General features: G+C 34.7%; 1 protein-coding gene across 2 annotated transcripts; it reads left to right on the forward strand.

Moving 5' to 3' along the window:
* Positions 1-1,169: 1,169 nt before the first annotated feature.
* On the forward strand, positions 1,170-11,805 carry EPC1 (Nucleotide-diphospho-sugar transferases superfamily protein). 2 transcript variants are annotated; one of them, XM_088970767.1, is made up of 5 exons: positions 1,170-2,072; positions 8,520-8,928; positions 9,789-9,952; positions 10,079-10,149; positions 11,401-11,805. In XM_088970767.1, the coding sequence occupies exons 1-5, from the start codon at positions 1,876-1,878 to the stop codon at positions 11,559-11,561; spliced, it is 1,002 nt and encodes a 333-aa protein (XP_088826893.1). In that variant the 5' UTR covers positions 1,170-1,875; the 3' UTR covers positions 11,562-11,805. The 2 variants fall into 2 exon arrangements, with proteins under 2 accessions (XP_088826893.1, XP_088826894.1); XM_088970768.1 differs by having other exon boundaries at positions 8,520-8,916.
* The last annotated feature ends 5,226 nt before the right edge of the window (positions 11,806-17,031 follow it).

A 17,031-nucleotide genomic window follows, 5' to 3' on the forward strand; every position in this document is an offset into this window, starting at 1 on the left:
TATGAACTGCATCCTGCCCATGGGTTTAGCATCAATCCATGGTCAGGATTCATCTCACCTGTAAGATGGAACTAAGAATACTAAGAATTCTGAGGTGGACTAAAACAATCATTCTCTCCATAAAATATTAGGGTGAGCATTATTCGGTTAAAACCGAAAAATCGAACCAAAGATTTTGGTTTTATTTATTTTTTTTCGGTTTTTGGTTATTTTAGTTCAATTTTTTTTTTCGATTTTGTAAAATTTTGGTTTCGGTTTTGATTTTTAGGTTTAGAAATTCAGTTAACCAAAAAAACCGAATAGCCAGATTTTATTATCTATTATATATATATATATATTAACATATAATACATATATAATATGTATAAAATATATTATATTGTATTATATTATGTATTAAAATATATAATTTATTATATACATTGTATAATATATATTTTTTAATATATAATATATATTAAAAATATACACTACAATATATATTAAAATATATATAGTGTTGAAATTCGATTTTAACCGAAATAACCGAAAACCAATCTGAAAATTTTAATTTCGATTATTTTGGTTTTTCAATATTTCAATTTGAGTTCGATTTTTCATTAAAATTTTGATTCTAAAAATTTAGATTTATTCAAATCGATTTTTAACCAAATAAACCATTTGCTCACCCTATGAAATATTACCGACAAATGGGATCGGATTCGGTTCCCCTGGTGATGTCTATTTGTCCATGTAAGGTTGGGCTTTCATGGCACGTTGGATCTTAACAATATATGAAACTCAAAAGGTCATTCACGGTTTTAGGCTGCGTTAGAAGCATCATAGCAACAGTGATTCCCCGTGAGCCGTGACATAGCTGCCAGCGTTGGCTGCTACGATAAAAAAAGTATCATTTTTTGTAATAATAAAATAGATTTATTGTTTTTTTTATAATATGAGTTATTATTAGAGCTGAGGGAACCCATCTCCGGTTCACCAATACCATCTAACGTAATACCAAAAAAATGGCAAAAAAAACATCTAACGTGCCGTACAATTAAGGTGGTTACGTACGCAAAGTGGGCCCCATTTAAAGTTTTTAAATGAATAAGTAACATACCATCGCATTGACTGTCATTAGTTAAAAAGTCCAAATTATAAAATGGCATGATCCATCGGTGAGAGAGATCATTCGTTCATTCATTCATTGTTATATTTCCAAATTTCTATCGCGCATATTATAATTAGAAATAGGAAAGGGGGATTTTACGGTGTGGCCGAGTTTAGGTTAGAGCAGTAATCCTGCCCAATAAGGATGCTCACGGTCAGGGGTGGAAAGCACGTGCAGACGTCGAGAAGAGAGGAGAGCTCCGCACGACGACGAATCGACGACGAGCTTGTGAATTGTGAATTTGTGATGTACTCCCTCCTCTATGTTTGAGGATCTGTTTGGGCTGGGGTGTAAAAAAATAAAAAAAGTGCAGAAACAGGCCTTGCTTCGCGCTCGCGGCACTCGGCAGAGACAGGCAGACAGCAGCAATGGCAATATAGAGATCCCATCCTCACCAAGAAAAGTAGTATTTATGTTCCACCATCACCGCTAATCTTCGTTCGTCGCATGGGAAAGCCTGGCTTCTGTTTGTCATCTCTCTTCCGTCTCGGTTACTTCCTAAAATCTCTGTGTACGTGCTTCCAACAGGGACCGCTGTAGACCAACGCCGGAGAAGAGGTGGAAGAGAAGGATTGGTGGGACAGGAGGAGTGCAGATGCAGTGGGACTCCTTCCACTTTCACTAAATGGAACTATCAAGGTTGCCGGAGTGCCGATGCACTCGTCATCCCTGAAACATGCGTTGTGGACTCGGATCGGTGGCCAGTCTCTTACTAAGCTGCTCTGATGAGAGGGAGCTTATTTAGCCGTAGGATTCTTCAGAGGTTCCGTCAGAACACGATCTCCTCCGTTGGATCCGTCAAGATCAAGCTGCTCCTCTGCTGCTGCATCGTGTTCACGTTAGTGCTTATCGCTGGCCGCGCCGCGTCTTTTATGGGATGGAGACATAATCCAGCCTCCATCGGACGGTTCTCTGTTCCGAGGTCCGTACACCCGAAAATTGATTTCTTTTTTACCTTTCTTCTGTTTCCGTCATATCTTTTTGCTGTTCTCTCTCTCTCTCTCTCTCTCTCTCTCTCTGCACTGTTTATTTGCTATTTGGTCCTCTCTTTTCAGTCTATTCCTGGTTGCTACTAGAAAGGCGGCATACACTTGATTCTATGATGCTTTGGTTGAATTCTTCTCAATCAATTATCTGGTTGATCGCTCAAATTTGCACCCTTTAGCCTATTTCTTTTTCAACACTTTGCCTTTTCTTCCCCTTTACTGTATTTGGTTCCACTGCAGCATTTTCCTTTGGACATTCATTTATTTGAGCTAGTTCGTGTTCGTTCTGAATTATCAGTTAGCCCTGAATTTGTTACACACTTGTCTGCTTGAATTCGTACTTCCCCCTCTCTTATAATAGTTTTATTATTCATTAAGGGTAACCCGACCCCATACAGTCCGAAAAAGGCTGAGTTCAGTTGAGTGTTAGTAGTGATGAAATAATTTTCGAGACGGTTGCTTGCTTTTGGAGAAGTTGAGTGTAATCTCTGAACATGTTATACACAATGGGACATGTTTTGGGGACCCTTAGTGAATAATGAAAATGATAAGGTTATGCCTATTTTTTTTTTGTCTGTTGTCTCCACGTCTGCCTTTTCTATTCTGAGCGTTATTTGTGAATGCTATACTAATCAGAGGGACAGTCATCCACTTAATGAACTGTCTTGGTATTGTATTAATTGCTTCACTGTTTATGCTAGAAATTGTAAGCCAGGGATTGAGAGCTGAGATGGCAGCTAATTATAGAAAATTGGAAACTAAATGTACAAAAATGGTTAGTTTTCTAACTAAATTTTCTTGGAATCTTCAATCTTGATTCATTGGACTGGTATATAGAGAACTTCTTCTCAGATGGTGCTACTAGTCTTTCATTAGTTTCTAGAAGTCATTTATACCTTAGGTCTAATTAGATGAAGGGCTTCAGTTTACTGGAAGTAGTCCAAAGCAAACATTTTACTGTTTCGTTCATCAGAAAAAAGAGAATTATATAATTGTATAATTCTGTTATTTTGTATATAAATAAAAATAAAGTTATGTACTTTTAAATTTTTAGTCATTCTAATTGTGAATGTGGTGGTGGCATGGAACCAAAGGCGACGTTGCAACATGGGCATGAAATCCAAGGTGGTTTACTGCTCAAGTTACTGAACTTTCAAGAAGAAAATATTTTAATGGTGGGTTTTACCAATAATGGAAAGAAAACAGATACCAAAGAATAATAAAGGGAGAAACTGGATGAGGATAGGAATATAATAGGTAGGGTCACAGACATACCACTTCAAGAATGAAGTCTCACCACCAAAGGAAGAAAGATCCCTCTTCTTCAAGCAGAATTTGCAGAGCAAAAATGGGCAAGCTTCTAACTCCCTAATAAGGAGTATAATATATGATGCCTAGATATGGCTACTGACAGAGATATGGATACAGGATACAGGAATATGGCTCTCCATTTCCTAAGATCCTGGATATGGATACTGTATGGGCATCCTATTTATTTTAATTATTCTTTTCAGTTCTTTTTTTATTAATGGAATACATTTTGGCTTGTGCCAAGCTCCTCTTCTCATTTTGGCTATCCCACAGTGTCTGCCTCATAATTACAACTCCTTTGCTTACATATTAGAATTGGTTGTCTTGGGGGACTGTCCCTTAAAACAGTGCTTACCTCATAATTTCAACTCCTTTGCTTACATATTACACTTGGCTGTCTATACTTCGAAGAATTTGTACTGTTATGTTTGAAACATCCTACTACCACCCCAAATTCTCAGGCCATGCAACACTAAATCCCATTTATTATGCCTATATCATGCTTCTGTGTCTAGTTTTTGAAGCTAAATTTCATTTATCAATACATATATCTTTCCAAAATTAATTTACCTTCTAGCATAAACCTATTTTTTATAGTATATATATCTTGTTAAAACATATAATTTTACCTGTTTGAAGTATTGATGCTATAATGTGTATTTTACCAGTGTTCCGTTATCCAGTGTTGTGTTTTGTACATATCATGTCCAACACCAGTATACTAGTCATGTATAGATATTCAGGTATCATAAAGTATAATTCCTTTTATAGTGGTAGATGGGCTTACCTTTAGCTTGAAAAGCAAGACAGGAATTACAGAATGTTCCTATTCCAGATTCTTCTGATTCTGAAAAAGTCTAATATGATGGCTATTACAAAATGGTGGCTGGACCATAAGCTAAGCCAGAGCCTGCGCCCTGCAGGCTTGGGCCTGCAGGTGCAGACTTTAAGGCCTGTGGGTTTGACTGCATCAGAATGGCTGAGCAATCCCTTCTATTTTTCTGTACAAAATGCTGAACTATGTAATAGAGATACAAGTAATTGAATAAAATTTATTCTTTCCTTGATTTGGTTCCATATTCTTCTTGGTGGTTGAAGCTGTGCTTTTTTTATCAATAATAGAAACTTTTATTAAAAAATTAATAGAAAGGTATAGAGGAAGCAAAGGGAGAGGCAAAATCTCACCACAAAGGAGTTATCGCTTCTCTTAACCCATTGCAGCTGAATTTCTACATTTGAGTTAGCCAATTGAACTTTCTTTTTTCGTTGGCAAACTACCATAATCCATTTTCCTCCTTTTGCAACCAGCTTATAACCAATTTTGAATCTCCTTCAACAATTAGCTTTCTGATATTCAATTATTTAGGCTTCTTTAACCCTTCCATTTCCACCATAACCTCAGCTCTAAGTGAATCCCCTACACCAATCGGACCTGAAAACATAGCAAGTGGTCAAAGTTATATCAAAGTTCTTGATTCAGGTTTTTGGTGCAATTCTTGTTAAGGCCCAGATCTTCTTTTGTGTTACTGCCCCCTTCTCCTGCACTCAAGCAATGGAACTTATCATGACAACTAGTTTACTTTCCAATGATGCCCTGAGAGATTCCATCAAAATACAGATCAAATTTTGTGTTACTAGCAAGACCAATGACCCAGTCAAGCTGTATGAGTTTAATTGTTGATTCCATCAAAATACAGATCAAATTTCCAAGTTATCAGAAAATGATTGCGAGCCAGAATGAAAAGCAAGTCATTTATTTTCTGAAATCGTACAAAATCAGACCTCATTTGAAAAGCTGAATATTCACACTAGAATATCTATACAAGATGTTGAAGATGTAATAGAGACACAAGTTACTGTATACAGTTTCTCTTTTTCCCCTCAAGATTTTTTAAAACATGTGGTCTGTCTCCATACTCTTGGTGTGACTAAATTGAAACCCTTAATTTAAGGATTTGTGCCATGTTGGTTCTTTTTTTAACAAGGGAAAGTTTAACTTCTAATTATCCATTTATTGATTTTCTGTCAAGTTTACTGGTCATTTTAGTTTTAGTGTTTTAGAGTTATAAGTCTTACTTCTAGATCTCTATTAATTCTTGAATCCTGGTATGGTTTCTTGAATTTTATATTTGATTTGATTCTTGATTTCCTCTTTCTATATGTGTTCTCTTTGACCACAATGCTTTTATTCAAATCATTGATAGTCTGCACCTCTAGCCCTTAGTTTTCTTCCCTAGACTCCTAGTCATACAATTACCTTTTTTTATGCTGCAACATACCATTACCTTTTGCTAGGATATGTTAATCACCTAGCATAAAAGCCCATGGCCTTAGTGAATATTCTGTATATTTTATATTTTAATTTTTTTTTTTTATCTTTTATTTGATTATGCTTATCAGATCCTAGTATGTACCACCAATTCTTTTAGGGAGCTTTAGCTCTATTCCTCACTGTTTCTGATATAGCATTCAGTCCGGTCGCATCCTCACTGCACTCAGGTAACATCACTTTTGAGGGATAAGAAATTTTGAAGTTTTTCCACCAGGTTGACATCTATAACTTATGAAGACAAGAACTTGATTTTCATACATCTTTTTTTTTTTCTTTTCTTTTTTTTTTGTTGGGGGGGAGGGGGAACTAAAAGATGTAGGACCAGGGTTTGACATCCAAATTTTTTGGATCCATAATTTTAAGCAGAGGAATTGGATTTGTCTCGTAAAGCATGATCTTGTGGATTCCTGGGTCATTGAAAGGATCATACGGTAACATTAGAAATTATGCTTCTGAGCCTGGTGTTAGATGTGTTGTCTAGTCATACAGTGCAGGAGCTGAAGTGCCAATTTTATACACCAAGTTGGTGTAAATAGGCAGATGTAGGGCAGCAGCTGTCTTATAGATGGATACATAATAGCTTGAGAAATTATTCTTTATAAAGATTAACATTCAGCTTAGATGTCTACAAGTACTAAGCATAGTTGTCAAGGTGACCCCTAGGCAACAAGGTGCCCTTGGGGGTTCGTCTTGCCTAATTGTCGAGCAGTTTTGTATAGTGTGTTATAAAAAAAAATTTATATTCTTAATTTTTTGTGGTTATAATTATAAAATAGACATTATTAAACTAAAATGTTCATTTTGTGTATTTATATACTTATTTCTTTTTATTATTTTCTTATTTGTTAGGGTTTAATCAACACAAACATTGCTAAATGCTGTATTGAACCCTCAAAGACTTAAAAACCTGAACCAATAAGGAAAAACTTAAAATGTTGTCTAGTCAACACATTTTCTTCTTCCACCTTATCTTTTCTTCTTTTCCTTTAACAGAAATAGGGGTTCAGCCCCTATATTTTTTGAACTTTCTTTTCTTTCTTCTTTTTCTTCTCATGAATATGTTGATTTTCTATACTTCAACATGAAGCTTATACTTCTCTTATGAAAATTGTGGATAATTATTAAGGAAATATGGTTATGGAACCTAGGGAACTACCCTAGGGTACATGTTTTTTACTTAAAAATCAATTGCCTGGGCGACTAGGCAGCAAGGCACCCCCCTGTTGCCTAGCCTTGCGTTGATGCCTTGAAAACTATGGCACTAAGTTGCTAAGCACTGGAAAGGTAAGATTATGGTGTATTTTTATCCAACTGAGAGCAAGACATGGATGTATACTTTGCAGAAATAAAAAAGGTAAACCGTCACTTGATCAAAGAACAACCAATGTGCCTTCTCTTCTGCTTAACAACATCAAGTATAATTGTAGGAGGTCATTGCTTATTGGGACTGTATGTTCCTTTATTGAACACTAAGGTCAAATCTATTAAAGAATGAGCTAACAATTCTTACTTAGTTAGAACCTACATACTCATTAGGTATCCTTCTTATCCTTGTAGAGTCTTAAGCTCACACAAAGCACTCCTTTCTATCAGGTTCATTAGTTTGTCTTCATTTCAAATGGTAAAGTCATTGCCCTGTAATTTGTGATCATTTGACCAATTGGCGCTACCCTAGGTTCCTTCAATTTTATCATTTAGTTAAGGGTAAAATACAAAAACCTCCCCTGAAGTTTCTGACAATCATAAAAACCTCCCCTATAGTTTCATTTTAACAAATACCTCCCCTGAACTTTTGAGAAACTCAACAAAAACCTCCCTTCCATTACTGTCCTAGATGGAAAACGTTAGATTGATGCACCAGTTTTTTTCCAAATACCCATTCTACCCTTTTATAAATTATTTTACATACAAAACTACTGGAATAACCTCATTTTAACTCAACAAAAACCTCTTTTAACGATCATTTCAGTAATTTTACATACAAAATTACTGAAATATGTTTTTTGTTGAGTTAAAATGGGATTATTTCAGTAGTTTTATATGTAAAATAATTCATAAAAGGGTAGAATGGATATTTGGAAAAAAAACTGGTGCATCAATCTAATGTTTTCCGTCTGAGACAGTGACGGAAGGGAGGTTTTTGTTGATTTTCTCAAAAGTTCAGGGGAGGTATTTGTTAAAATGGAACTATAGGGGAGGTTTTTATGATTGTCCGAAACTTCAGGGGAGGTTTTTGTATTTTACCTTTAGTTAAACTACACATCTGTCTAAATGTCCTTATCTGCACTACAATCATCTAATCAATGTATTTTTCCTTGGTTGCTGAATGTTTTACTCTACAAAAAAATGGCTGGTTTTATAGCAACCCTACTAGGTTTTTCCTTCAGTTTTAATGGCATTCATAGCTTGCATGATCTTCCAGAGGTACATCTAGGACACTATACAATATCAAAAAAGGAATCCTGTAGAATAAATATTCTTCTTGTGAAGGTACTGGGATTTGAGCAAATTATATATATGGTAAAATCTTGCAGAATAAATATTCTTCTTGTGGTTCATTGTGGTTCATCTAAAACTGGGTTTTGCAGAGTTAAAAAGTGAGAAATTGGGTAACTTTAACAACTGGAGGCTCTAAATGCTTGACTCTAGTGGAAAGGAAGATGGTTTTGAATAGTTGTTGCACTATGATTTCCTTTGTGATTCTTATTTCTATGTACTGGATTTTATCTTGTGTGAACAGAAAAGGATACACCATCTTGATTAACACATGGAAGAGAAATGATCTTCTGAAGCAGTCTATTTCTCACTATGCATCCTGTCGTGGACTTGATTCTATACATATTGTCTGGAGTGAACCTGATCCTCCATCAAATTCTCTCCATGAATTTCTACAGCACACCATTCGGTCAAAGTCTAAAGATGGTAGAAATATTGAACTGAAATTTGACATACATAAGGAAGACAGTCTGAATAACAGATTCAAGGAAATCGAGGATTTGAAGACTGATGCTATTTTTTCAATCGATGATGATGTTATATTTCCTTGCACTTCAGTAGAGTTTGCTTTTACTGTTTGGCAAAGTGCACCTGAAACCATGGTGGGATTTGTACCACGTATTCATTGGGTGGATCAGTCGGTAGGCCTTGAGGTTCCTTTTCCTCTTGTTTTTTTCAGTAGTAATAGTTTCACTGCTTTAAAAGTCTCTTGGTAAATATTACATGGCTTCACGTTAGGGAAATCTTTAGGACGTCTTATTTCAGGACTTGCATGATTTTTTCTTGAATCTCGACTATTTTCCTTTTGTCAATCATCAATAACATCTTGAGCCATAATTGATCAAAAACCAATTATTTCTGCTGCTGCTCCACGATCTAGTCTGGTTGTTGATTTAAGGTAGTACACTACATCTAATCTCCTGTTTGCATGATATAGCACATAAATTCTATACTGAAATTCACCAATACTCTTCATTGGTCACATTAGCTTGCTTTGCTAATGCATGATATTGTTTTTTCATTTTCTGCTTTTATTATCTTCATGTAACTTATACAATCTTCAAAACCTAGGATGCCCATACAAGGATATGGACACAGTCACATGTACTGGAAGCAGGGATAAACTCTTTATTTCCTAAAACTCTGGACACATATATGGGGTAGGGGCATCCCGTATAATATCCTTATATCGTGTGTTTATATCTAGTTTCTGTAGCTAAATGTCATTTCTCAAGACTTACATCTTGTGAAATTTAATTAAAATTTTGACATATACAAATATTTTTATAGTATAATTTGTTAAAATATACCATTTTATATATTTTGAAATTGTTAATGCCGTAAAGTACATCTAGAAGTATTGATGCAGTATCTAGTGTTGTATCTGATAATTATCAGATATGACACAGGTATGCTAAGCATTTATAGGTACTCAGGTTTGTTATTTTCAATTTAGCTTTCGAATTTTGGCATTAAGAACCTCATATATCTATGAACACTGTCCTACTTGTAGAAGGGTGGCAAAGACTACTGCACTTATGGAGGTTGGTGGTCTGTTTGGTGGATGGGTACATACAGTATGGTTCTCTCGAAAGCAGCCTTTTTCCACAAAAAGTATCTATATTTGTACACACATGAGATGCCAGCATCAATTCGAGAATATATAACCAAGAACAGGTTTTGTTTTCATTAAATTCTGTTTCATTATGCAATTGTTGATGGTTTTTCTACCTATTATGCAGCTATAGTGCTATACTGCTTATATTCTACATGTTTCAACTAAATCCTGAATTCATATACCAGGAACTGCGAAGATATTGCAATGTCTTTCCTTGTTGCAAATGTAACAGGTGCTCCTCCTATATGGGTTAAAGGTAAATGACATTGCTTTCTTGTTTACTTCTGCTGTGCATGTATCTTGTCTAAATTGCTTAAACTTTTTTTTAGCCTCTCATTCTAGGTTCTCTGTGTAAATTAATTTTACTTCTGCAACAGGATGTAAGATAACACATGTGAAATGCACATAAGGTGGATGATTCATGTGGACTATGGACCATAAGTGGTCTTTATAATTACGCACTATGCATGTGACAGTGTGTATTATGACCCACTGTACCAGGATGTAAGATAAGACATGTTTAGTGCACATAAGGTGGACAACACATGTGAACTATGGACCGTAAGCGGTCTTTCTAAGAATACACTATGTATGTGACAGTGTGGGTGTTATGACCCACTGTACCATGGACTTTCACTTGGATGGCCATTTAGGCTGGAAACTACTGCAGAGTCAGTTGATCTTAGCTAGGGTTATGATAACAAAATGGTACCCACATGTAAGGATCACTTTTAACTGTTTGCTAAATGAAACTTCTGGCATGAAGCAAGGTCACCAATGTGGTCATTTTATCACTGTAAATCTCCTATTCACAAATTTGATTTGAAGTGCATCTCTTTTATCACCAAATCCTAGTTGAAAGTCATGAAATCAGTTACTTAAATATGTTTATTTATATATTTTTTTTATGCACGAGTTACTTAAATATGTTTATTCACTGATAATTCTATGGGAATGGTTAGTGGCATGGGGGATAGCATTCATCTTTTCTTTTGATAAATAAATTCATTTCCATTAAAATAATGGTTGGATACAAGAAAATCCCTTTAAAGGCGCGAGGTACCGCCTCTCCTAACAGCAAAGAAAAGAATATAACAGAAATTACATGAGTGTTGATGTTAAAACAAGAGTTACAGTTGTGCCCAGAACAATGTTTCCCTATTTACCCCTTGTTTGGCCAAGGCATCTGCAAATGCATTAGCTGATCTCCCAACCCACTGTACTGTTATAGACATATTTCTTATGCAAGCACAAGTATAACATCCCATAGAGTAGAACTATCCCCCTTAAATTGGAATTGAATCTCAATCAGCTCGCCTAGGCCTTAATTTTTTGCTTCATTGATCCAGTTTAACTTTTGATTTTTTTTTTATTCTTTTTATTCTTTTTTGAATTTTTAGAATGTGCCCCCAGTTTTACAAGTGCTGATTTTAATGGCTTGTGGAATCTTTACTTCCTTGTCATTGGGAATTATGATTTGAAAATGAAAATTCTTTGGTGTTTGCAGGTAAGATTTTTGAGATTGGATCAACTGGTATCAGTAGCTTGGGAGGTCATAGTGAACGAAGATCCCAATGTGTCAACAGGTTTGCTGCAGAATATGGGCGTATGCCTTTATTATCAACTTCAGTGAAGGCTGTGGATAGCAGGAACATATGGTTTTGGTGATGCCACGTTTCCTTTCCCCCTGTGCTGCTTCCATGATTTTAGTTTGAGTTACTTGATTCTTATCGGATCCTTGTCTCCTCCCACCTTGTATCATAATTTGAATTCTTTCTTTTCGATTGATAGCATTCTTATGTAATTTGGAATTTTAGCCAATTGAGCGTCATTTCTGTGATTGGTTCATGTATCCTCACATATAAACTCTGTTACATCTCCAATGGGAAGAAAAGAGGCTACAGTAGAACAAGTGCAGTCGCTATTCCATGTCTCCCTGAGCATGTTCAAAGCTCAACTGGACCAGAGATTCTTAGATTTCCATTTTTTATGTTCTATTCTATAGTGCATTGAGTCTTCTCATTCTAGTTTTCACATTGCTCAGGAATTTGACCAACTCTGTTAGTAGAAACTCGAGTTACTGCCACTTAGACTCACTCTTCCAACCACATCTAGGATGGAGGAAAAGAAACCACAGAAATAATTTATCTCATTAGCTACAATTCTTTTAAGCCTTTTATTTAAATGAAGTAATTTATCTCATTAGTGTAAGGCAAAACAATTTGGGATTAATAATTAATATTGGATTGATTAAAAGTTTTTATGTTAGCCACCAGTTTGATGCAATTCTCCTCTTTTATTTAGTTTTTGGGACTATCGGTGTAAGAGAGCTATAATGGTGGAATTTTGTTAGAACTGAATTTTATTCTTAAAGCAAAAACACATGAAACATGTTCTTGAGTAAAACAAATTTTTATTGAACCTCCGTTACAATAACCATTTTGTTTAATTTTAGAGATTAAAACACTTTTTTGTTTAATTGTGAATGCATATTTATGTTGGTTTTAACAATGAGGGTATATTTTTCTTAATCAAGATGAAAATGTTGGAATAAGCTGGTTTGCTTGAGAAGAATCTTTTCTATGATCAGACCTGAATATGTTGACGTGGATAAGCTTTGTATGATCTTGCACAGTAGACAAGGTTGGTTTGGTATCATTGCCATTTCAGGCTGAAATGTTTAGATAGGCAAAATGACATTGTTAGTTTGGTTGGTATTTGATGGTGTGTATCCATGTTTGTTGGATGTGATGCTTTAAAATTATAGAATATATCCCTACACTACCATATAAGATGCCAATTAAGAGATAGTCCATCTTTGTTGAATGTGATGTGATAGTGAGCAATGTGGATGCTCTTAGCTGGAGGGCAGTTCTGACGACGGTTTGCTTACCGGTTGAATTGCAAAAGATGAAGACTGTGAGTGCTCCGATGCTTAAGTTAATATTTTGTGTGTGAGCTGAAAACTTGTATGTTAGAAGGCTAGTGAGCAAATAATCGCGTATACCTTGTGTCATTGGGGTTGGTGCTCTTATATAGGTGAGCAGCCGTAGGCCATACAAAACACCTTTGAGATCCTCGGTCCATGTTATTAGAAATTTGTTCTACACCAGGTGGACTTTGTGTTAGTTGATAAGACTTATCGAGTCCATCTGATCCGGGTGGGATAAGGATAAGGCTTGCAGACGTGCGACATGATCCTAGAGAGTTTGAAGACAGTTGGCTATGTGTCACCTCGGCAGGTCGGGCCATCATGACTTGCTCGGACCTCGGTCATGTCCGAGGTGCCTGAGGTATCTGAGTTGACTTGGCTCGCTAAGGTGGTAGGGAATGTCAAGTCGTTGTCCAGTCAGCAAGTCGCTTCCATGTGTTCGGGTGTTTATGGGTTGGGCCAAATTACCCTTCATCATGATGCATTACGTATCGGCCGATATGTATCGTATCTTTGAGGTTCTGACACAGGGAACAATATCAAACCTTTGAAAGAGGGCTTCTAAACCCATTTCAGAAGCCCTCTACCCCTCTTTTTTCCCCAAACCCTCTAGAAACTTTCATACCATTCCTAGAGATTGAAATCTAGCCAAAATCCACCAAAACATCTACAAATCTGCAAGATCCAACAAGTTTTTCAATATTGTTAAAAAATGAGCGAAAATATATATATTTTTTTCATTTTTTTTACAATCTCAGCCAATGTTTGTGTCTTTTTTTTTTAGTTTGGATTCTTACAAACATTTTTGTGTATGTTGATATGCTATTCTTATGTAAAAAATCCCACTTATTTTGGTCCTATATGTAGATCTTTGTGAGTATTTGAAGAAATTCTAGAATAGTAAAAAATCTTAAAGAAATGAAAGTTTTAGGTTTTTCTTGTGATCTACCTCTAAAAATTGATTATGTTTTAGATCTATGGATGATCTACCATAGATTTATGGACATGGTAGATTATCCATAGATCAATTGAAATTTCTTCTAAATAATTGTTTTTTTTTATTTTTAGAATAATATATAATATATAGATAATTTCTTCAATTTTATGTGATCTAACACTATAGGTTGAGTATGTTGTAGAGCTATGACTGACATCAATATATTGAAATATCACGTGAAAATTTTAACTTGTTTTTTTAATTTTTTATTTTTAGATTATAAATATTTATTTATTCCTCTAATTTTTTGCTATGATTTAAATTCTAATAATAAATATTTACAGTAAATATATGGATGATCTATTATGTCTATAAATCCATTCAATTTTTCTGTTACATATTTACTTTTTAAATATCAGTTTAATTTTTAGAGTAAAACATGCAAAATAATTATTTGAATATAAATAAATAATTATTTAGTTTTTGGAATGAAACATGCAAAATAACTATTTCATTTATTATGTCCATAAATGCATTCACTTTTTCTGTTACATATTTACTTTTTTAATTTTAATTTAATTTTTAGAATAAAAGATGCAAAATAATTATTTGAATAAAAATAAATAATTATTAATTTTAGAATAAAAATAATAGATGTCCATGAAACTATTCAAAAAAATATTTGTTTAACTTTTTGAATAAGACATGCAAAATAATTATTTGAATAAAAATAAATAATTATTTAAAAATACAGAAAAAATATTTGATTCAATAATTACAAATTTTACATAATTATTTGATTCAATAATTGTTTAATTGGGTTAGATAACACTTGGAAAAATGTTTAAAACAATTAAAAAAATTAGTAATATTTAAAAAATATAGAATAAAAGGCATTGATATAGTTCACATGATAATCTATAATTTGAATATGAATATAATTGTGGCCTCAAAAATATGAAAACAATTATTATTTGTTTAATTGGATACTTGTATTAGATATCAATTGAAAAAATATTTAAAAATTTTCATAATAACAATTGAAAATTAGTTTACTAACACATAAATACTTAAAATTGGATAATTTATATAATAATTGAATTTTTATGTGATTTATGTAAAGTTGTAAAAATCATATCGGGATTTAAATGTTGAATTTGTAAATTATAATAGATTTAAAATTTAAAGTTAGAGCTTGGAACTGAATTAAGTACTTTATTAGATAGTATGTTTTGGTTCCCGTTTGTTGATTATAATATGTTATTTCATAAAATCCATTAAAACATGTGATTTTTATGTATAAATAACTCTTTTAAGTCTTATATTTAGTAATCTTGATGTTTATTTATGATTTATTAGATTATTTATAGCATTTCCATGTGTTTTCATGTGTATCATAATTTTTTCGTCCGTATCCATGCATATCCAAGTGTATCACAATATGTCTCTTAAATTTGCCTTTCTGATAACATAGTGTTTCCGATACTTTGAACCTTGGTTTAATTAAAATTTTGCCATTTTTTTAATTTTTAAATTGCAATGGGCCATCCATTCAGACCGGATGGTTGAACTGCTAACCAGAAAAATGATGGCCAAAGCGGTTCTGATTCTGAGTCGGTTTGTAAAACATTGTACAAATATGTAAAATACAAATACATACAAAATATAAGGTTTTGCACTCTACATATTTATATTTATACTCTTTCTAAAATGAGCCCAAAATCGAAATACAAGATTTTATACTTTAATACTTATATTTGTACTCTACAAATCAAATGGATGGTCCATCCTAACATAAAAATGAAAAAATTTAGGGTAAATTTCGTAAATCACCCTTATGGTATAGCTAATAGACCAAGTAAACGCTACCCCTACTGTGTTTCTGATAATTGACTAACTCTACTTTTACCGTTAGTATTCCTTCAAAGCAGACCATGTGACGTTTAAAATCCGTTTAAAACCCAATATTACCGCCTCCCTCGTCCCCTTCCTCTGATCAGCAATCCCTTCCTCCTCAGGCCCCACAAAAATCTATCAATATAGTGAAGTTTACGGTACAGGAGCTTCGCAGGATTATGGACCTGAAAGGCTGAAATACAACATCCCAAATATGTTTGTGATTGCTCATGTTGATCATGGGAAGTCTCCAGTGACTGATTCACTTGTGGTTGTAGCTAGTATCATTGCTCAGGAAGTTGCAGGAGATGTTCGGATGACAGATACACGCAAAGATGAAGCAGAGTGTATCATTACTATTAAAGAAAGCTATTGGTATTTCTCTGTATCATTTGATGACTGATGAATCTCTGAAGAGTGAAGAACTACAAGGAAACGAGTACCTTATAGACCTCATTGATTCCCTTAGGCATGTTGATTTCTCATCTGAGGTCACGACTGCTCTCCGTGTTATTGAAACTAGAAATTTTAATTTAAACGCAACCCTGAATAATACCTTCCAGAGACCGGCTTCAAGGCCAAATTTTTCCGTAGTTTCCTCTACAAAAGGTGGAGGGCTACAGGGGTTCGGAAGAGGGCAGATCGGAGTGTTCCTAATCAGCGGAAGCAACACCCTCTCCTCTTTGACGCAATGGCAGAACACCGGCACCCCGGTCCTTTCGTCGGAGAACATTGCCGTCTAGATCTACTCTCTTCTTGATTTAATTCACTCATTGTTGCTTCTGATTATTCCTACTGTTTTAGAAGAGGGAAGAAGGGAAGAGAGAGAGAGGAAGAAAGAGATGGGAGAGCAGAACAAGGTTTGTCTTCTAGCGCTTTGTTTGGAGACGAATTGTGTGTTTCGCCGCTGGATACTTTTAGTGCGCAAGAACTACTGCACAGGCACCAGCATAGTTTTAGTGCAGATACCTGCCCGTCGGCATCCACCTTTTCTCTCTGTTCTTCCTTTCATTTATCTTCTTATGAGACAGAACTACAGCGAGGCTCGCCCAAATTCTAAAAAAAATGAAGGCCATTATAATTGAAAAGAATAGAGAGAGAAGCCTTCCTGTGGCAAGGCCTCAAGAAGCGACTTTACTGCCTTTTTTTTTCGTATGCCATGGGGCATTTTCAGTGGGATTCTGGAAGAGGAAGTGAGCGGCAATGATCTTCTTCCTCCGCCCCCCTTCCCCTCTTAGTTCTCTCTCTCCACAGTTGAAACCCTATTTTCGTTTGAAGATATCCTATTCATCATTGCATTTTCTGCTTTTTTTATTAAATATATCTTGCTTTCAAAACCGCTTCTGGGTTCGTTTGGTTGCCCTAATTGCAAC

Source organism: Nelumbo lutea, chromosome 2 (genome assembly GCF_056320005.1).
Source record: "Nelumbo lutea isolate HS-2025 chromosome 2, American lotus-T2T, whole genome shotgun sequence".
NCBI classification, from domain to species: Eukaryota; Viridiplantae; Streptophyta; class Magnoliopsida; order Proteales; family Nelumbonaceae; genus Nelumbo; species Nelumbo lutea.